Source organism: Pristiophorus japonicus, chromosome 3 (genome assembly GCF_044704955.1).
Source record: "Pristiophorus japonicus isolate sPriJap1 chromosome 3, sPriJap1.hap1, whole genome shotgun sequence".
NCBI lineage: Eukaryota > Metazoa > Chordata > Chondrichthyes > Pristiophoridae > Pristiophorus > Pristiophorus japonicus.
In genome coordinates this window covers 228,221,739-228,243,413 of record NC_091979.1, presented here as the reverse complement: position 1 = coordinate 228,243,413, position 21,675 = coordinate 228,221,739, and the positions used below count along the sequence as shown (strand labels likewise).

General features: G+C 48.7%; 1 protein-coding gene across 5 annotated transcripts in view; it reads left to right on the top strand.

Moving 5' to 3' along the window:
- cfap43 (cilia and flagella associated protein 43) overlaps positions 1-21,675 on the top strand; it is a 188,756-nt gene that overhangs the window by 40,910 nt on the left and 126,171 nt on the right. For 4 of the 5 annotated variants that reach the window (XM_070876377.1, XM_070876375.1, XM_070876380.1 and 1 more), the window contains 4 exons: positions 7,201-7,332; positions 16,193-16,309; positions 17,759-17,839; positions 19,949-20,097. In XM_070876377.1, the coding sequence (XP_070732478.1) occupies positions 7,201-7,332; positions 16,193-16,309; positions 17,759-17,839; positions 19,949-20,097 (479 nt within the window). The remainder of the gene's footprint in view (positions 1-7,200; positions 7,333-16,192; positions 16,310-17,758; positions 17,840-19,948; positions 20,098-21,675) is intronic. The other variant, XM_070876376.1, reaches the window with a different exon arrangement.

Genomic DNA, 21,675 nt, shown 5'->3' with positions numbered 1-21,675 from the left:
GGTCGGTTAGTGTTTGGGGCACGGGTCGGTTAGTGTTTGGGACACGGGTCGGTTAGAGTTAGTGTTTGGGACACGGGTCGGTTAGAGTTGGTGTTTGGGGCACGGGTCGGTTAGTGTTTGGGGCACGGGTCGGTTAGTGTTTGGGGCACGGGTCGGTTAGTGTTGGTGTTTGGGGCACGGGTCGGTTAGTGTTTGGGACACGGGTCGGTTAGAGTTGGTGTTTGGGGCACGGGTCGGTTAGTGTTTGGGGCACGGGTCGGTTAGTGTTTGGGGCACGGGTCGGTTAGTGTTTGGGACACGGATCGGTTAGAGTTGGTGTTTGGGGCACGGGTCGGTTAGTGTTTGGAACACTGGTTAGAGTTGGTGTTTAGGGCACGGTTTGGTTAGAGTTGGTGTCCGTGGGCCTTAGTTGGATCTCAGTGCCTGTTTGTATCAGAGTTAGGATGTTGAAATATTTTTGCATTAAGTAAAACTATCCGGTATCATCTACAGAATGTGTTTGTTTGACAGAGCATGTGTGTGAGCCAGAGAACACGAGTTGAAATCTCACCATTGGCAGTTTGAGAATTTGAATTCCGTTTAAAAATCTGGAGATAAAAAACTGAGTTCTGTAAAAGTAATTATGAAGTTGTTGGATTGTGGTAAAAATCCAACTAGTTCACTAATGTCCTTTAGGGAAGGAAGTCTGGCCTATATGTGACTCCAGTCCCATACCAACATGGTCAACACTGTAGTGGCCTAGCAAATTGTATCAAACCGCTACAAACAGGAACAAGGATTGCAGCAGTTGAAGAAGGCAACCCACTTTCTCTGGGCAACTAGGGATGGGACTTGCCAGCGAGGGCCACATCCCGAGAGTGAATTGGAAGAAAACTCTATTTGCATGTCTGTTCCTAAACCCTTAAACTTTCCTTACCCAGATCTCCTCAAAACATAACTCTTCAACCTGGCCTCTGATAACCCTGGTTTAATTCTTGTGCTGTTCCTGCTCTGTGTTCAATCATTCCTTCAGTGCAGCATTGGGATCCATTGCTACATTAAATATGCTTTGTCAGTCAAGTCATCGTGGTGTGTGCAAGACTGAGCATGCGCGCGAGCTTGCGGGCAGAGTGTGCTGAGCGTGAGTGTCAGCGCGCTGAGCTCGAGTGCGGGCGCGCCGAGTGTGAGTGCGTGCTATGAGGAGGCAGACAAAAGGCAGGAATCTATAGACCAGTTAGCCTAACATCTGTCGTTGGGAAAATGCTGTAGTCCATTATTAAGGAAGCAGTAGCAGGACATTTAGAAAAGCATAATTCAGTAAAGCAGAGTCACGGTGGCTTTATGAAAGGGAAATCATGTGTGACAAATTTCCTGGAGTTCTTCGAGGATGTAACAAACTGGATAAAGGGGAACCAGTGGATGTGGTGTATTTGGACTTCCAGAAGGCATTTGACAAGGTGCCACATAAAAGGTTATTGCACAGGATAAAAGTTCACGGGGTTGGGGGTAATATATTAGCATGGATAGAAGATTGGCTAACTAACAGAAGACAGAGAGTCGGGATAAATAGTTCATTCTCGGGTTGGCAATCAGTAACTAGTGGGGTGCGGCAGGAATCAGTGCTGGGACCCCAACTATTTATAATCTGTATCAACGACTTGGATGAAGGGACCGAGTGTAACGTAGCCAAGTTTGCTGACGATACAAAGATGGGAGGAAAAGCAATGTGTGAGGAGGACACAAAATCTGCAAAGGGATATAGACAGTATAAGTGAGTGGGCAAAAATTTGACAGATGGAGAATAATGTCGGAAAGAGTGAGGTTATGCACTTTGGCAGAAAAAAATCGAAGAGCAAGTTATTATTTAAATGGAGAAAGATTGCAAAGTGCTGCAGTACAGTGGGACCTGGGTGTCCTGATGCATGAAACACAAAAGTTTAGTATGCAGATACAACAAGTGATCAGGAAGGCCAATGGAATCTTGGCCTTTATTGCAAAGGGGATGGAGTATAAAAGCAGGGGGAAGTCTTGCTACAGTTATACAGGGTATTGGTGAGGCCACACAATGGAATACTGTGTGCAGTTTTGCTTTCTATATTTAAGAAAGGATATACTTGCTTTGGAGGCAGTTCAGAGAAGGTTCACTTGGTTGATTCCGGAGATGAGGGGATTGACTTATGAGGAAAGGTTGAGTAGGTTGGGCCTCTACTCATTGGAATTCAGAAGAATGAGATATGATCTTATCGAAACGTATAAGATTATGAGGGGGCTTGACAAGGTGGATGCAGAGAGGATAGGGGAGACTAGGGGGCATAATCTTAGAATAAGAGGCCGCCCATTTAAAATTGAGATGAGGAGGAATTTCTTCTGAGGGTTGTAAATCTGTGGAATTCGCTGCCTCCGAGAGCTGTGGAAGCTGGGTCATTGAATAAATTTAAGACAGAGATAGACAGTTTCGATTAGGGAATAAGGGGTTATGGGGAGCGGACAGGAAAGTGGACCTGATTCCATGATCAGCCATGATCGTATTAAATGGCGGAGCAGGCTCAAGGGGCCGTATGGCCTACTCTTGCTCCTATTTCTTATGTTCTTATGGGATACATTTCATCCGGGCCTGGGGACTTATCCACTTTTAAAGCTGCTAAATCCTTTAATACCTCCTCTCTCTCTTTATTTCATCTAATATTTCAGAATCCTCCTCTTCGATAGCAGTGTCTGCATCGCCCATCTCTTTTGTGAAAACAGACACAAAGTATTCATTAAGAACCATGTCCACATCTTCCGCCTCCACATACAGATTACCCTCATGGTCTCTAATAGGCCCTACCCTTTTTTTTAGTTATCCTCTTGCTCTTAATCTATTTATAAAACATCTTTGGGTTTTCCTTGATTTTACTTGCCAAGAATTTTTCATGCTCTCTCTTTGCTTTCCTAATATCTTTTTTTAATTCACCCCTGAACTTTCTATACTCATCTAGAGATTCTGCAGTATTTAGCCCTCGGTATCTGTCTTAAGCCTGCCTTTTTTCCTCTGTCCTACCCTAGGGGGCTCTAGATTTGTTAGTCCCACCCTTTTTCTTTAAGGGCACATATTTGGCCTGAACCCTCCGGATGTCCTCCTTGAATGCCTTTCACTTGCCATGTCACTGATTTACCTTCAAGCAGCTGTTTCCAGTCCACTATGGCTAAATCACCTCTCAGCTTAGCAAAGTTGGCTTTTCCCTAATTTAGAACTTTTATTCCGGATCTATCCTTGTCCTTTTCCATAACTACCTTGGGGCTGAAATTGATGGCCTTACCGCCGACTGCCACCGAGATCTGCCAACATTCCTCTTCGGGTTCCGCCCAGTGCCGGTTTGCACGTGGTCTGGAGCGGGCGGGAGGGGGAGAACCGCCTGCTGACGTCAGCGGATGGCCGAGTGACATCCCAGCCACTGAGATGCCAGATTGGTGCGGGCGGGAGTCAGCACCAGCAGGGGGAAGGACCGCTACGTGGAAGCTGGTCTATCCCCGATGGCAGGTATAAAGAAAAACAATTATTGCAGCGACTTACTTGCATGGAGTCCCCTGAAGGTGTTGCGTTTATAAAAAAAAACATTTTGCATTGATTTTTGTTTTCAGCTTTTCGACTCTCCCTGGGCCCGACTCCATCTTCGGCGGCGCTAGGGCGGCAAGAGTCTTTGTCGCCGAGATGGGGAGCTCCTGCCCACTGCCGCCCAGATTGACGCCGTAAGTCCCTCTTTTGCCGCCGGGCACTCTGTCAAGGACCTTTTTGCTGAAACTCCTGCCAAAGTACAGTCAGGTATCTCGGCGGCCATTGACGGTCCTTTGGGCAGCCCTTGGCCTTCACCAATTTCGGCCCCCTTAAATCTAACTGAATTATGGTCACTAGCACCTAAATGCTCTCCTACTGATGCCCCTTCCACCTGCCCAGCTTCACTCCCTAAAACTAAGTCCAGAACCGCCCCCTCCCATGTTGGGCTTGGTACATACTGGCTAAAATAGTTCTCTTGAATGCATTTTAGGAATTCCGCACCCTCTATACCCTTCACACTAATTTTATCCCAGTTAATATTAGGATAGTTGCAATCCCCTACTATTAATTACTGCCCTATAGTTTTTGCATTTCTCAGAAATTTGCCTACATATTTGCTCTTCTATCGCCCTCTGACTGTTTGGGGGTCTATAGTATACTCCCAGCAATGTGATCGCCCTTTTTTTGTTTTTTAGTTTGACCCATATGGCCTCGTTTGATGATCCCTCTAACATATCATCCCTCCTCACATCTGTAATAGTTTCTTTCAGGCATCTTCCACTGTTTAAAATGAGTTCATCAGTCACCTGAGAACTCATTTTTAGTGTGGAAGCAAGTCATCCTCAACCTCGAGAGACTGCCTATGATGATGAATAGTTTCTTTAATCAATACCGCGACCGCGCCCCCTCCCTCTTTACCCCCCTCTCTATCCCGTCTGAAAATCCTGTAACCAGGAATGTTGAGCTGCCATACCTGCCCCTCGTTCAGCCATGTCTCTGTAATAGCTATAATATCATACCGCCAAGTGCCTACCTGTGCTCTCAGCCCATCTGCCTTATTTGCTTTACTCCTTGCATTGAAGTATATACCATTTAGTACAGCCAGACCTCCTTGTTGACTACTTTCTAGCCCTTGTTTCCTCTGTCCTTCAAATTCACTTTCTACATTTTTGCTTTCCAATTCTAGCTTTACTTCCCTCCCTACTGAATCTATTCTCAGGCTCCCATCCCCCTGCCAAGCTAGTTTTAAAAACTCCCCAACAGCACGAGCAAACCCCCTCATGAAGATATTGGTCCCGGTTCTGTTGAGGTGCAACCCGTCTGGCTTGTACAGGTTCCACCTCTCCCAGAAGTGGTCCCAATACCTCAGGAATCTCAAGCCCTCCCTCCTGCACCATCTCTCCAGCCACGCATTCATCTGCTCTATCCTCCTATTTCTGTACTCACTAGCTCGTGGCACTGGGAGTAATCCGGAGATTACTACCTTTGAGGTCCTGCTTTTTAATCTCTCTCCTAGCTCCCTAAACTCTGCCTGCAGTACCTCATCCCTCTTTCTACCTATGTCATTGGTACTAATATGGACCACGACCTCTGGTTGTTCACCCTCTCCCCACAGAATGCCCTGCAGCTGCTCGGTGACATACTTAACCCTGGTACCAGGGAGGCAACATACCATTCTGGAGTCACGTCTGCAGCCGCAGAAACACCTCTCTGCTCCTCTGACTATTGAATCCCCTACCACTATAGCTCTTCCAGTCTTCTTCCCCCGCCCCCCGTGCCATCTGTACAGAACCAGTGGGAAGCTGTTTAACCTACGCCGCCTCCAGGCAGGTCCAAGATCACCCCAACCTCTGTCGTTGAGCTGCAGTACAAGGACGACGCCTGCGTCTGAGCACATTCTGAGGCTGAACTCCAGGATACAGTCGATGTATTCACTGAGGCATATGAAAGCATAGGCCTTACGCTTAACATCCGTAAGACAAAGGTCCTCCACCAGCCTGTCCTTGTCGCACACTAGTGCCCCCCAGTCATCATCAAGATTCACGGCATGGCCCTCCACAACGTGGACCACTTCCCATATCTCGGGAGCCTCTTATCAACAAAGGTAGACATTGATGCGGAGATTCAACATCACCTCCAGTGCGCCAGTGCAGCCATTGGCCACCTGAGGAAAAGAGTGTTCGAAGACCAGGCCCTCAGAGCTGTCGTAATATCCGCCCTCCTGTATGGATCAGAGGCATGGACGATGTACAGAAGACACCTCAAGTCGCTGGAGATATATCACCAACGATGTCTCTGCAAGATCCTGCAAATCCCCTGGGAGGACAGGCACACCAACATTAGTGTCCTCGACCAGGTGACATCCCCAGTATTGAAACACTGACCACACTCAATCAACTTCGCTGGGCAGGCCACATAGTTCACATGCCAGACACAAAACTCCGTAAGCAATTGCTCTATGCGGAGCTCCTTCACAGCAAACGAGCCAAAGGTGGGCAGCGAAAACATTAAAGGGACATCCTCAAAGCCTCCCTGGTAAAGTGCAACGTCACCACTGACACCTGGGAGTTCCTGGCCGAAGACCGCCCTAGGTGGAGAAAGTGCATCCAGGAGGGCGTTGAGCTCTTCGAATCTCAACGCCGCGAGCGTGAAGAGGTCAGGCGCAGGCAGCAGAAGGAGCATGCAACAAATCAGTCCCACCCCTCGCCTTCCCTCACCTGTGACAGGGTCTGTGGCTATCGTATTGGACTGTTCAGCCACCAAAGGATTCACTTTAGGAGTGGAAGCAAGTCTTGCTTCCGAGGGACTGCCTATAATGATGATGATGATGATGATGGTGCCGTGGACTTGGCTCTGGCTGCACTCCCCAGAGACAACATTGCCATCAGAAGAGAATACCAGTTGGAGAGCGAGATGGACTCAAGGGACTCCTGCACTACCTGCCTACTCCTCTTCTTCTATCTGGCGGTCACCCACTCCCTCTCTGTCTGCACACTGTTAAGCTGCGGGGTGACCACCTCTTAAAAATATGCTATCCACGTCGTCTTGCGGATGGACTGCAGTGATTCCAGCCGCTGCTCAAGCTCCGAAACGCGGAGCTCGAGTTGGTGCAGCTGGAGACACCTCCTGTACGCAAGGTCGTCCCAGCTGCGTGAAGCGTCCAGGACTTCCCACATGCCACAGGATGTGCAGTCCACGGGAATGAGCTGCCCTTCCATCAAGATCAAGCAGAAATAAACTCTAAACCTTAGCAAAACACACCCAGCAGCTACTCTGCAATCAGCTGATTTAATTAATTAGGTTTTTTAGATAATATCACTTATCTATTTAATTGTGGCTCCTAATTTACACCAATGCCCAAGGTTTTAAAAAAAACAAGAGAAATACTCACCAACCAACCGGCCAATCACTTACCTGCTTGGCTGTGATGTCACATTTAGATTCTTTTTACTTTTTATCTATTACCCATGCAGGTCCGTTTGCCACTGTTGCAGTTAGCTCCTCCCGAACTCCGTGTGTGTGTGCGTGCATGTAACTTTGAGCACATGCATAGCTTCTCGTGTATGCGTGCATTAGCCATGTTTGAGATCATGAACATACATGAATCTGTTTGTGTGCCTGTGTGTGGGATTATTGACTTGGGTGACTGTCTGTTTGCTGGTAACTGAGTGTGATGTATTCCTCAGGATGGAACACTCTACTGTATCAAGGTTAAACCCCACATAGTGGAAATGGAGGAATGCTGGTCAACAGGGAAGCCAATCAGGAACATTACATTCTCAGCAGACTACAAACTGCTGCTCATTGCTACAGATGAGGTAAAGAATGATCAGCTGTAGTCTGCCTCAGACCCGAGCGCAGGGTCCGACTGGATGGGTCTCGCCCTTCATTAAATAACTTTGTATTGCAAACAACCTTTTAGATTAGCATTTCCTTCTGGTTGGGTTTCAAAGGAGACTGTAACTTGACATAGAAAATAGGTGCAGGAGTAGGCCATTCGGCCTTTGAGCCTGCACCACCATTCAATATGATCATGGCTGATCATGTAACTTCAGTACCCCATTCCTGCTTTCTCTCCATACCCTTTGATCCCTTTAGCCGTAAGGGCCACATCTAACCCCCTTTTGAATATATCTAACAAACTGACCTCAACAGCTTTCTGTGGTAGAGAATTCCACAGGTTCACAATTCTCTGAGTGAAGAAGTTTCTCCTCATCTCGGTCCTAAATGGCTTACCCCTTATCCTTAGACTGCGACCCCTGGTTCTGGACTTCCCCAATATCGGGAACATTCTTCCTGATTCTAACCTGTCCAATCCCGACAGAATTTTATATTCTTCTAAATTCCAGTGAATATAAGCCTAGTCGATCCAGTCTTTCTTCATATGTCAGTCCTGTTATCCCGGGAATCAGTCTGATGAACCTTCGCTGCACTCCCTCAATAGCAAGAATGTCCTTCCTCAGATTAGGGGCCCAAGTTTCGAGCCGCCCTAGAACGGCGCAGAACCGACCTGGATGCCCGTTTTTCGCGCCACAAAGTGCGCCGAAAAAAACTTCCAGATTCTCCAGCTCCCTGCAGGTCGTTTGCAGCTCGGCGCAGCGCAGCACGAGCTGTAGGGGGCGGAGCCAGGCCCCTGCGCTGAAAACAGTGCCGGGACCTCTGCACATGCGCGCTACAGTGGGCGCGCATGTGCAGTAGCTCCAGGCGCCCAAAACAGTGTGGGAGGGGCAGAAGTACGCAGCCCCTAGCCCTGGCCGAATGGCCTCACTGGGGCTGCGTGAATAAAGCTCCTCCCACGGCCAGCTCCTGTGTCCTCCCGACCCAACTCGACTCCCGCTTCCCGCCCCCCGCTTCCGGACCGGACCCGACACCGACCCGACTCCCGCTCTCCACCCCCTGGACCGGACCGGACCCGACTCCCGCTCCCCCGCCCCCGGACCCGACCCGACTCCCGCTCCCCACCCCCTGGACCGGACCCGACCCGACTCCCGCTTCCCCACCCACCCCCCCCCCCGCCCCCGGACCCGACCCGACTCCCGCTTCCCCCCCACCCCCACCCCCCCCCCCCCGACTGGACCCGACCTGACCTCCCTCTCCCTCCCCCCCCCCCCCCACCGACCTGACCTCCCTCTCCCTCCCTCCCCCCGACCCAAACCGAACCGACCTCCCTCCCACCACCCTCCCGACCCCGACCCGTGCTCCCCCCGATCCGACCCGCGATCCCGACCCGCGATCCCGACCCGACCCAACGCCACCTGCCTGTAAATCTGGTGCTGGGGACGGGCCCGGCCCGTTCAGCCTCCCTCCCCCTTCTCCTTTCCCCCTCCTCCATCTCCTTCCCCCCCCTCTCCTTCCCCATCTCTCCTTCCCCCCCCATCTCTCCTTCCCCCCCTTCCCCCTTCTCCCCATCCCTCCCCCTTCCTTCCCTCTGCTCCCCCCCCTCTCTCCCTCTACCCCCTCCTCCCCCTCCCCTCGCTGTCAGAAACACAGAAACTGACAGACAGAGAATGAGAGACACACACAGAAAGACAGACAGACAGAGAGATAGAGACACTGACAGAGACACACTGGGGGTGGGTGGGGGGGGGCATCCCAGCATGCTGTTGGAGGGCTTCCGGTGCTGCAGTCGGTAAGTAGAAAATGTTTTATTTATTGATTTTTTTCAAAAATTATTTCTTATTAATTTTTTTGATTGATTTATTGGTTGATTTATTGATGTTTGTATCATTTATTATTGATGATGGCTCTTTATTTGTAAAACTGAAGTGTTTAATGTTTGTAAACATTCCTTTTAAGCCCCCCCCCCACCATTCCCTACGCCTGATTTGTAACCTACGCCTGATTTTCTAAAGTGTAGACAAGGTTTTTTCGAGCGTACAAAAATCTTCACTTACTCCATTCTAAGTTAGTTTGGAGTAAGTTTTCACTGACGAAACTTTGAAAACAGGTGTAAGTGGCCGGACACACCCCCTTTTGGAAAAAAAAATTCTGTTCCAAAGTGAAACTGTTCTAACTGACTAGAACTGGAGCAAACTAAATGGCGAGAATTCCGATTTCTAAGATACTCCGTTCTACACCAGTTGCTCCTAAAAATCAGGAGCAAATCATGACGAAACTTAGGGCCTAGGAGATCAAAGCTGTACATAATATTCAGGGTGTGGCCTCACCAAGGCCCTGTACAACTGCAGTAAGACCTCCCTGCTCCTATACTCAAATCCCCTCGCTATGAAGGCCAACATGCCATTTGCTGCCTTCATCGCTTGCTGTACCTGCATGCCAACTTTCAATGACTGATGTACCATGACACCCAGGTCTCGTTGCACCTAATCTGTCACCATTCAGATAATATTCTGCCTTCCTGTTTTTGCCACCAAAGTGGATAACCTCACATTTATCTACATTATACTGCATCTACCATGCATTTGCCCACTCATCTAACCTGTCCAAGTCACCCTGCAGCCTCTTAGCATCCTCCTCACAGCTCTCACTGCCACCCAGCTTCGTGTCACCTGCAAAATTGGAGATATTACATTCAATTCCTTCGTCTAAATCATTAATGTATATTGTAAATAGCTGGGGTCCCAGCACTGAACCTTGCGGTACCCCACTAGTCACTGCCTGCCATTCTGAAAAGGACCTGTTTATTCCTACTCTTTACTTCCTGTCTGCCAACCAGTTCTCTACCCACATCAGTACATTACCCCCAATACCATGTGCTTTAATTTTGCACACTAATCACGGGTCTATATTTATCTGTCCTTGAGTTGACTTCAGTTTTAATTCCCTCCCCTGGAAGCTGTTCACTCATGCTGGGGTGCGGCTCCATGGGCAGTGGGTTCTCGCAGGTATCCTGTCCAAATGGCTACTCTTCATGTTTTAGCCTATTCAGTGAATGGCCACAAGATATTAGACCATGAAGGGCATCACAGCTGAACCAGTTTCTGTCCTCAGCCAGCACCCTAGCATGAACAGTTTCCAGCACCCGAGATGAACAGTTTCCAGCAAGGGTGGTGATCAGGAGCGAGAACCATGGCTATTATTTTTCTCCCCACCATCTAAGTTAGGGACACCAACAACAATCGCAATTTGTATTTATATAGCGCCTTTAATGCAGTGAAACGTCCCAGCACACTTCACTGCAGCGTTATGAAACAAAATTTGACATCGAGCCGGATATGGAGATATTAGGGCAGATAACAAAAAGCTTGGTCAAAGAGGTAGGAGCTGAAATTTCCCCCCTTCTTCAGCTCTAAGAGGCGGTAATGGAGCGGATAGGCCTTACTGACCGGGGGTAGACAGATAGAATCATATAAATTTACAGCACAGAAGGAGACCATTTCAGCCCACTGTGTCCATGCCGGCTGACAAAGAGCTGTCATGTATATACATGCTGTTTGTAGCCACCAGATGATGTCATTCTTGGAGGCCACTGAGCAGCACGCACTTAGTGGTGCTCTGGTCTAAAAGACCAGCTATTTTGAGAGTCAGGCACTTTTGGGCTGTAATAAAGCAGAGCCAAGGTTGTACCTTGTTCAGTTAAACAGTACTCAGTTTGTACCTTGGCGACAAGAATACAAGAACCTTTATTTGCAAAATGAGCACGATTGGATTTTGAGCGATTTGTGGAGCGAGAAGATTGGGAAGACTTTGTGAGCCATTTGAACCAGTACTTCGTGGCCAACAAAATGAAGGGGGTCGACGATGCAGATTGGCGCCGGGCCGTGTTCCTCACTGTGTGCAGTTCAAAGATCTATGATCTGATAAAGAATCTACTCATGCCTCGTGATCCAACAGAGAAAACACATGAGGAGTTGTGTACATTGGTACAGGAGCACCTCAAGCCAGACGACGGCATCATCATCTCGAGATACGGGTTTGATACACTCATTCGATCGGAGGGCCATAAAGCGGAAGAATTCGTTGCCGACCTGAGACGTCTAGCGGGACCGTGCAAGTTCGGGACAGTGTTGGCAGACATCCTGTGGGACTTTGTTATCGGTGTCTACCACGAGGTGATCCTGCGCAAACTTTTGGCAGTGGAGGAATTGGATTTAAAAAGGGCCATCCAGATCGCTCAATCATGTATGACCACGGACAGGAGTTTAAAGATGAAGAACCGAACCTCGGCAAGTACTGTAAATGCGATTGATTCGGCGTTCGGCAGAGCGGCACATGACGGGGCCTATCCGGCTGCATTCACGAAATCTGTGGCTGCCCAAAGTCCACCAATATATCTGACTTCTCCGTGTTGGCGTTGTGGGGGAAATCATCGGCACCAGCAGTGCCGATTTAAGTAATATGGGTGTAAAGGCTGTCTGAGAGTGGGGCATCTCCAGCGCAAGTGTCCGCAGATGAGCAAGCGAACTGCGACACACCACGTGGAGGATGAGAGTCAGACTAGCGCGGATCCGGATACGCAATCCGAGATGCCAGAGGAGGGAGTATATAACCAAGAGTAAACCAATTTTGATTACTGTGAAGTTTAACGGGATACCGGTATCAATGGAACTGGGCACAGGGGCGAGTCAATCGATCATGAACGAGAGGGCATTTAGTAAGCTGTGGGATACTAAGACTGTGAGGCCCAGGCTGAGCCCTGTTAACGCCAAGCTGCGCACATACACCAAAGAACTGATAAAGGTGATTGGCCGTGCACAAATTAATGTGTCAGATAACGATGTGATTCACGAGTTACCGCTGTGGATTGTTCCAGGCAATGGCCCAACGCTGCTCGGCAGGAGCTGGTTGGAGAAAATCAGATGCGACTGGAATGACATAAAGGCATTGTCATCGGAGGAAGATACATGTGCCGAAGTATTGAACAAGTTTCCCTCGCTGTTCGAACCGGATATCAGCAACTTCATGGGAGCCAATGTGCAGATCCACGTGGACTCAGATGCAAGACCCGTCCATCATAAAGCTCGGGCAGTGCTGTATATGATGAAGGAGAAGGTCGAAATTGAACTGGACAGACTCCAGCGTGAAGGGATCATATCACCGGTTGAATTTAATGAATGGGCCAGCCCCATTGTTCCTGTGCTGAAAAGTGATGGCACAGTCAGAATCTGTGGAGACTACAAGGCTACTATCAACAGGGTTTTGAAACAAGATCAGTACCCATTACCAAAGGCTGATGACTTGTTTGCGACGCTAGCCGGATGGAAGTCATTCACAAAACTGGACTTGACGTCGGCCTGTATGACGCAGGAGTTGGTTGAGATGTCGAAGAGACTTACGTACATTAACACGCACAAAGGACTGTTTATTTACCACATTCGCTCGGCAGCAGCAATATTCCAAAGGAATATGGAAAGTCTACTGAAGTCTGTTCCCAGAACCGTCGTGTTCCAAGATGACATCCTGATCACCGGTCATGACTCCAAGGAACATCTGAACAACCTGGAAGAGGTTCTACTGCGTTTGGACAGAGTGGGACTCAGACTTGAACGCTCGAAGTGCGTCTTCATGGCACCGGAGATCGAATTCCTCGGGAGGAAAATCGCCGCTGACCTACTGACGTGAAAACCAAGGCCATCAAGAATGCACCCAAGCCACAGAATGTGACGGAGCTGCATTCGTTCCTGGGTCTACTCAACTACTTTGGTAACTTCCTACCTAAATTGAGCACCTTACTTGAACCACTGCACATGCTATTGAGAAAAGGCAACAACTGGGTGTGGAGTGCATTGCAAGACAGAGTTTCGAGAAAGCCACCAATCTGCTTTGCTCGAACAAGCTGCTGGTACATTATGATCCATGTAAAAGTTTAGTTTTGACCTGTGATGCATCGTCATATGGAATTGGTTTATTGTAACACGCAACCAATGAGTCGGGGAAACTTCAACCTGTCGCATATGCATCCAAACGTTTCTCGAAAGCAAAAAGAGCCTGCAGTATTGTAGAAAAAGAAGCTTTAGCGTGTGTGTACGGTGTTCAAAAGACGCATCAATACCTGTTCGGTCTAAGGTTTGAAATAGATACCGATCACAAGCCGCTCATTTCATTGTTTTCCGAGAGCAAAGGTATCAATACCAGCGCTTCATCCCGCATCCAAAGGTGGGCACTGGCATTATCTGCCTATGATTATATCATTCTCCACAGACCTGGCACAGAGAATTGTGCCGATGCTTTGAGCCGGTTGCCGTTGCCCACACGAGGTGGAAACGCCACAACCGGCAGATTTAATGTTAATCATGGATGCTTTTGAGAGTGAAGGTACCCCTTTCATGGCTCAATAAGTTAAGACCTGGACCAGCCAGGACCCGATATTATCGGTGGTAAAGGGTTGCATCCTCAAATGGGATTGGTCTGCCATTCCTAAGCAAATATGCGAGGAGGCCAAACCGTACATTCGTCGCAAGGACGAACTGTCTATTCAATCGAGTTGTAATGCCTAAGAAAGGGAGAGAGAAATTTGTGTGTGAGTTACACAGCACAAATCCTGGTATAGTGATGATGAAGGCCATCGCCAGGTCCCACATATGGTGGCCAGGAATTGATTCTGAGCTGGAAGCATGTATGCATCAGTGCAACACCTGCATGCAGCTTGGCAAAGCACCAGCGGAATCGCCGCTGAGTCTGTGGTCATGGCCATCCAAACCTTGGTCCAGGATCCATGCAGATTTTGCAGGTCCCTTCCTGGGCAAGATGTTTTTTTAGTGGTGGTGGATGCTTATTCGAAGTGGATAGAATGCATAATCATGTCATCCAGTACGTCCACGACAACCATAGAGAATCTCAATGTCATGTTCGCAACACATGCCTGACCGCGTTGTGAGTGACAATGGGTCGTGCTTCACCAGTCAGGCATTTCAGGAGTTTGTAAAACTTAACAGCATAAAACATGTAAGGTCAGCTCTGTTCAAGCCTGCGTCCAACGGACAAGCAGAACGTGCAGTACAAATTATCAAGCAAAGCATGAGGAGAGTAACCCAAGGGTCACTGCAGACTCGCTTGTCTTGCATACTGCTGAGTTACAGGACAAGACCCCACACACTCACAGGGGTCTCGCCTGCTGAACTCACAATGAAAAGAGCTCTTAAGACCAAGTTATCTCTTGTACACCTGGATTTAAGTCATAGTCAACAAGGGTACCACAATCGCACTGTGTCACGTGAGACTTCTGTTAATGATCCTGTATATGTGTTGAATTATGATCAGACTCCCAAATAGATCGCTAGTATGGTCATGGCCAAGGAGGACAATAGAGTATTTGTTATTAAGCTCCAGAATGGGCTAACTTGCAGGAAACACTTGGATCAAACAAAGCTGAAGCACACAGACGAGCCAGAGCAGTCTGACGAAGAAACCATCGACGACCAACCAACCTACCAGCAGCCTTCAGTGGACTCGAGGGTCATCAGTGAACCTGGAATTTCCATCACGGATGTGTTCAATAAAAATGGACTTGCAATTCCTGACATGGCCACTGCCATCCCCAACAAGTCAGCCATCTAGCCACCAGCCATAACAGACTCCGCACATTCACCCAAGGCCAGAATCGAACTGAGACGGTCAACCTGGGAGCGTAAAGCATCGGACCGTCTCAACCTGTGAAAGACTGATAAGATCTCAGAGGAGGGTATTGTCATGTATGTACATTCTGTTTGTAGCCATCAGATGGTGTCATTGTTGGAGGCCACTGAGCAGCACGCACATGGTGCTGCTCTGGTCTAAAAGGCCAGCCATTTTCAGAGTTGGGCACTTTTGGGCCATAATAAAGCAGAGCCAAGGTTATACCTTGTTCAGTTAAACAGTACTCAGTTTGTACCTTTATTGCATACATAACAAGAGCTATCCAGCCTAATCCCACTTTCCAGTTCTAGGTCCATAGCCCTGTAGATTACGGCACTTTAAATGCACATCCAAATATTTTTTTCAATGTGGGGAGAGTTTCTGCCTCTACCACCCTTTCAGGCAGTGAGTTTCAGACCACCACCACCTTCTGGGTGAAGAAATTTCCCCTCAAATCCCCTCTAAACTTCCCCCCAATTACTTTAAATCTATGCCCCTTGGTTGTTGACCCCTCTGCCTAGGGAAACAGGCCCTTCCTATCTTCGTGTTCAAATTCCTCCAGGGCCTCGCCTCTCCCTATTTCTGTAACCTCCTCCAGCCCCTACACCCCCCCCCCCCCCCATCTCTCTAATCTCCTCCAGCCCTACACCCCTCCCTATCTCTGTAACTTCCTCCAGCCCTACACCTCTCCCTATCTCTGTAACCTCCAGCCCCTACAACCCTCCAAGATCTCTGTAACCTCCTCCAGTCCCACAGCCCTCCACAATTTTAATCACTCCACCATTGACAGCAGTGCCTTCAGCTGCCTGGACCCGAAGCTCTGAAATTCCCTCCCGAAACCTCTCCTCCTCTCTACCTCTCGCCCCTCCTTTAAGACACTCCATAAAACCTACCTCTTTGACCAAAGTATCCTAATATCTCCTTATGTGGCTCTGTGTCAAACTTGGTTTGATTACCACTTCTGTGAAGCGCCTTGGGACATTTTAAAGGCGCTATATAAATACAGGTTGTTGTAATGATCTGGATTTATGAATTGAGGGAACAATATCAGTTTGTTGATGACTGCAGATGGTGAAGGCTGGTTATGGTGAAGTGTGGTGATGATGATGTAATCTATTGTGGTGTATGTGTATAATACAGTGTGTGTGTTCCTTTTGCCCTCAGGGTTCAGTGCATATTTACGACCCATCATGGCAAAATAATGTGATCACACTCTTGGACCTGCACAGTGAGGACTATGTGTTTGCAGGTCTGCTGGGGACAGGGAAACAATACTGCGTGGTAAGGTTAAAAAATAATAAAACAGCAACTGATCAGCTACGTGTTACTGTGTTGGATCTTTTAAATATTTATTTTGTGAATTTTTCCCACAATGCTGTCAGTCTTGGGAACCACTTTTTTTTCCCCATGGGGTGTCAGCCGTGGCTCAGGGAGGGATGTAGGGCTGCAGGAAGCACTCTCAACTCTGAGTCAGAAGATCCCACTCCAGAGACTTGAGCACCTAAATCCAGGCTGACACTCCAGTGCAGTGCTGAGGGAGTGCTGCACTATCGGAGGGGCAGTACTGAGGGCATGCCTTTCAGATGAGATTTTAAACCGAGGCCCCGTCTGCCCTCGCAGGTGGATGTAAAAGATCCCATGGCACTATTCGAGAAGAGCAGGGGAGTTATCCTCGGTGTCCGGGGCAAATATTTATCCCTCAACCAACATCATTAAAACTGATTATCTGGTCATTATCACATTGCTGTGTGTGGGACCTTTCTGTGTTCAATTTGGCTGCCGCGTTTCCTACATTACAACAGTGACTACGCTCCAAAATGTGCTTCATTGGCTGTGAAGCGTTTTGGGACGTCTGGACTTTATGAAAGGCGCTGTAGAAATCACAGGGGGAGGGGAAATTTTTACTGGGAGTGGGTTTCAGGCAGGGTGGGGAGAGGAGAAGATTATTGCACGTGTCAAACCCCTTCAGCGGCATACGTTTGAGGCTTAGGCTATTTTAACTCCTGGGCCTCATTTGCATCTCATTCCAAAGCTGATGAGGCGAAAATCGGGCAGCCCGGAGCATGCAGGTGAGGTCTTGAGGGCAGGAAGGTGGTTGGGGCGGGGGCAGGGTTCGGACAGCATTCCTGCTCATCTTGGCTCCACAAAGATATGTTTGAAACTTGCCTTTCAGGGCCTCTGCACCATTCCCAATAGGTTTCACCGAGCGAAGTGGTACAGCAGGCACCCCACTCATACCATGCGGGTCGGCATGACATCACCGACGCTGATTTATCTGTGCTAAGAGGTTCCTGCCTAGCTCACATGAGCACCTCGGCCACCTATAAAATGGCCCAGTTATCGAGCGCAAACAGAGCCGTCAATTTTTGGAGCCGGTTCTAACTATGCGGCTATCGACTCTCACTGTGGAGTTGGTTAAACTCGCCTCCTCACAGTCAACATCAACACCCCAGGGCAGGTACAGCATGGGTTAGATACAGAGTAAAGCTCCCTCTACACTGTCCCATCAAACACTCCCAGGGCAGGTACAGTACGGGTTAGATACAGAGTAAATCTCCCTCTGCACTGTTTCATCAAACAATTTGCAGGGAGGTTTGACAAGGATTTAGAGCTGAGGAGAAAATTGAATGAAAATATCAGAGGAGCAGTGACCATCAGACTGAATCTCCTGGGATAATAGGGTTAAGCATGTTTTGGTCTTTATTCACATTGTACTGTGTTTTGTTGCAGTCTGCAAGAGTACTGGGTATCGTGCAGGTGTGGTCGATTGTGGATGGGAAAAACATCAGCACCCTTGCCCTTCCAGTAAAGGTAAACAATCCTTTTTCCTATCTCTGTTATTTTCCCTCAAAGTGTTGACAGGATGATTGGGAAAGAGCAGGGGAGTGGGACTAATTGCATAGCTCTTTTGAAGAGCAAAACACTGGCACGATGGACTGAATGGCCGCCTCCTGTGCTGTAAGATTCTATGATGTTTAGGGAACTGTTCCAGTGCCGCTCTGGTATCTCGCCCAATTGGCCGTTTTTCATGGTGTGAGCTGAGACAGTGAGCATTGGCGACATACTCGCCATAGTGGTGAGTGGGTGGGTGGGGCATTGCAGCCGAGCCGAATACTCTACCTACTCTGTCCACAAACAGCCACTCTCCTGCAGAAGCCTCCAATAGCAGTCAGGGACTGCAAACTGGCCTCATTTAGCTCTCCTTACCTCCAGGATATTAAAGCTACTCCTGCATCTCTTGGCCCACAAGGACTGGCCTGAGTGGGCCTCTTTTGGCCCTGGCTCCTGTCCCCAGAGGTTTTGGCTTGATGGAGAAGCTGCCACTGCTCCCCACTCGGGGTCCAGGGTTAAAATAACAGATCGGGGCCCCGATTATGTAATCGGAGTGCGATCTGCATATTTAAAGGGCCACTCCGCTGTTCCCTCGCCTTGGTGTGAGTGCCCTTGACACCTGCAATTTAAAACTGTAATTGACCAGATCAGGGCAGCAATGAAGTGAGTAAATCCCCCACTCCATTTAAAAAAAAAAACCCATCCCTAGTTTTTGCCAAGCTGGGACGGAAGGGGATTGGGGGGTTTGAATCAAGGCCCAAGAATCTGTAGCGCGTCCCCTATATGAAAGCTGTGTGCCTGTTAGTACCTTCCTCCTCTTAGGCAGTCCCTCGGACTCGAGGATGACTTGCTTCCATACTAAAAATGAGTTATCAGGTGACTGATGAGTCCAATGCGGGACCTACAGTCTCTGTCACAGGTGGGGCAGATGTGGTTGGAGGGATGGGCAGGTGGGGTGTGTGGGTTGTCGCAAACTCCTTCCGCTGCTTGCGCTTGGCTTCCGCGTGCTCCCGGCAAGGAGACTCAAGGTGTTCGTCACCTTCCCGGATGCTTCTCCCCCACTTTGAGCAGTCTTGGGCTAGGGATTCCCAGGTGTCGGTGGGAATGTTGCACTTTTTCAAGGAGGCTTTGAAGGTTTCCTTGAACCATTTCCTCTGCCCACCTGGGTCTTGCTTGCCATGTCGAAGCTCCGTGTAGAGCGCTTGTTTTGGGAGTCTAGTGATGAACTTTTGAGGGCAGCCGAATTTGAGGAGCACCCTCTATAATCCCTCCCGGTTGACAGTGTCGAAGGGCCTTTGTGAGGTCAAAGAAGGCCATGTACAGAGGCTGGTGCTGCTCCCTGCAATTCTCTTAAGTTTGGCGCACGGTGAAGATCATGTCCATTGTGCCCCTTGGTGGGTGGAATCCACATTACGACTCTGGGAGGACCCACTGGGAGAAGGCGCTTCAGAAGGATTCTTGCGATGACTTTCCCGGTGGAAGACAGCAGGGAAACTCCCCGGGCATGCTCTCCTTCTTCCAGATAAGAGAGATGAGTTCATGTATTTGTGCCAATAGTGCTTCTCTGCCATGCTTTAGTGATTTGGCGCAAGCACTGTTAGTACATTGGGGAAGTCCAGAACCAGGGGTCACAGTCTAAGGATAAGGGGTAAGCCATTTAGAACCGAGATGAGGAGAAACTTCTTCACCCAGAGAATTGTGAACCTGTGGAATTCTCTACCACAGAAAGTTGTTGAGGTCAGTTCGTTAGATATATTCAAAAGGGAGTTAGATGTGGTCCTTACGGCTAAAGGGATCAAGGGAGCAGGAATGGGGTACTAAAGTTGCATGATCAGCCATGATCATAATGAATGGTGGGCATGCTCGAAGGGCTGAATGGCCTACTCCTGCATGTATTTTCTATGTTTCTAAAAGCAAAATACTGCGGATGCTGGAAATCTGAAAATGAAAACAGAAAATTCTGACAATGCTCAGCGGGTCAGGCATCATCTGTGGCGAGAGAAACAGAGTTAACATTTCAGGTCGGTGACCCTTCAACAGAACTTTGGTGTTTGAAAAGTAATTTAATTGGCTTGTTCCTTTCTCCAGATCACAGTCATTGCGTGCTGTCCCTCCTCCAGCAATGTTGCTCTCGGGACGGAAACCGGTTCCATCTGTTATATAAACATGGTGACTGTGGAGAAACCTCACCTAGTCTTCCAAGTCCATCTCCACAATGTGCCGATACAGTGTCTCCAGTAAGTAAGGAGGAAAAACGGGCATTGATAGATGCACCTTGGCGTATGTGATCCCCTGGACTGGCTTCCATTGCTTGAGGGAGTTGGAGAAGAATTTTTCCCTTCTCTGCCCTGCATTTTTTCTGCCCTGCAGCTCGTGCTTTTGATGGTATTGGCAGTGGGAGCAATGTTGGCCAGGACACCGAGAAAACTCCCTGCATTTCTTCAAATCGTTCTCTGGGATCATAAACTTCCACCTGACAGAGAAGACAGGGTCTTGGTTTATCGCCTCATCCAAAAGGCAGCACCTCCGACATTGCAGCAATCCCTCAGTACCGCTCCTCTGACAGTGCGGTGCTCCCTCAGTGCTGCCCCCCCCAATAATGCAGCCTTCCCTCAGTACTGCCCCTCCGACAGTGTGGCGCTCCGACAGTGCAACTCTCCCTCAGTACTGCCCCCCCAACAGTGCCGTGCTCCCTCAGTGCTGCCGCTACGACAGTGCAGTGCTCCCTCAGTAATGTATTGAACTGAGACTTTAAAGAAGCACAGACTTGAGGGTGATTTGATCGAGGTTTATAAGATGATGAAGGGAATAGATTGTGTTTGTGTAGAGTTTGTTTCAATTAAGTAGATTAGGGAGGACCAGGGGTCTCAATCTCAAGCTATGCAAGGCCAGACCTAGGTTCGATGTCAGGAGGTGGTCCTTTTCCCGAGAATAGTGGAACAGACTGCCGTCTCGTGTGGTGGACGCTGATTTGCTGAATTCCTTCAAGCACGAACTGGATCTGTTTCTGGTTGGGGCGGAGATCACCCCATACAAGAGGTAGGTCCCTGGTAACGTCAATCAGGGCCGGAGTCGCCATCTGGACTAGGTTTGGTCGGAGAGGAATTTTCCAGATTTTGTTCCCCCACAAATTGGCCTTGGGTTTTTATCTGTGTTTCTCCTCTCCCAGGAGATGACATGGTTTAGAGTGGGGTGGAGACTGTATATTGTGGAACACAAGGTATTGCAATTGTCTGGGACAGGCTGGATGGACCAGAGGTACTTTCCCTGTCCTTCATTGGTCCTATGTTTGTATTTGAAGAAATGCAGGGAGTTTTCCCGCCCAACATTGCCCCCACAGCCAATACCAAAAGCAGATGAATCGAGGATTAATTCCATCGCTGTATGTTGGTAAAATGGCTGCTGCCTAAACAGTAGCTCCATTTCCAGGAAGGGCGGGTGAGGCCAGAACACTGTGCTCCTTTAACAAACAGCTGACACTAGGTCAGGAGGGTTGGGATTTGAGAGAGACGAGAGCAAATTGGGCAAAGGCTTCTGTCATCCAAACCCACCTGGTCATCTTGGATTGTCCAAACCTTCTGCCCACTGCTTGTGTATCATTTGAAAGCCACATGTGAATTCAGTGTGACATCACTCCTCTGTAGCGTAATGTTGCAAGATTGTGAAAGGGTTTGATAGGGTAGATGTAGATGTAGAGAAGATGTTTCCACTTGTGGGGAGATCAGAACTAGAGGTCATCAATATAAGATGGTCATTAATACATCCAAATGTGGAATTCAGGAGAAACCTCTTTACCCAGAGAGTGGTGAGAATGC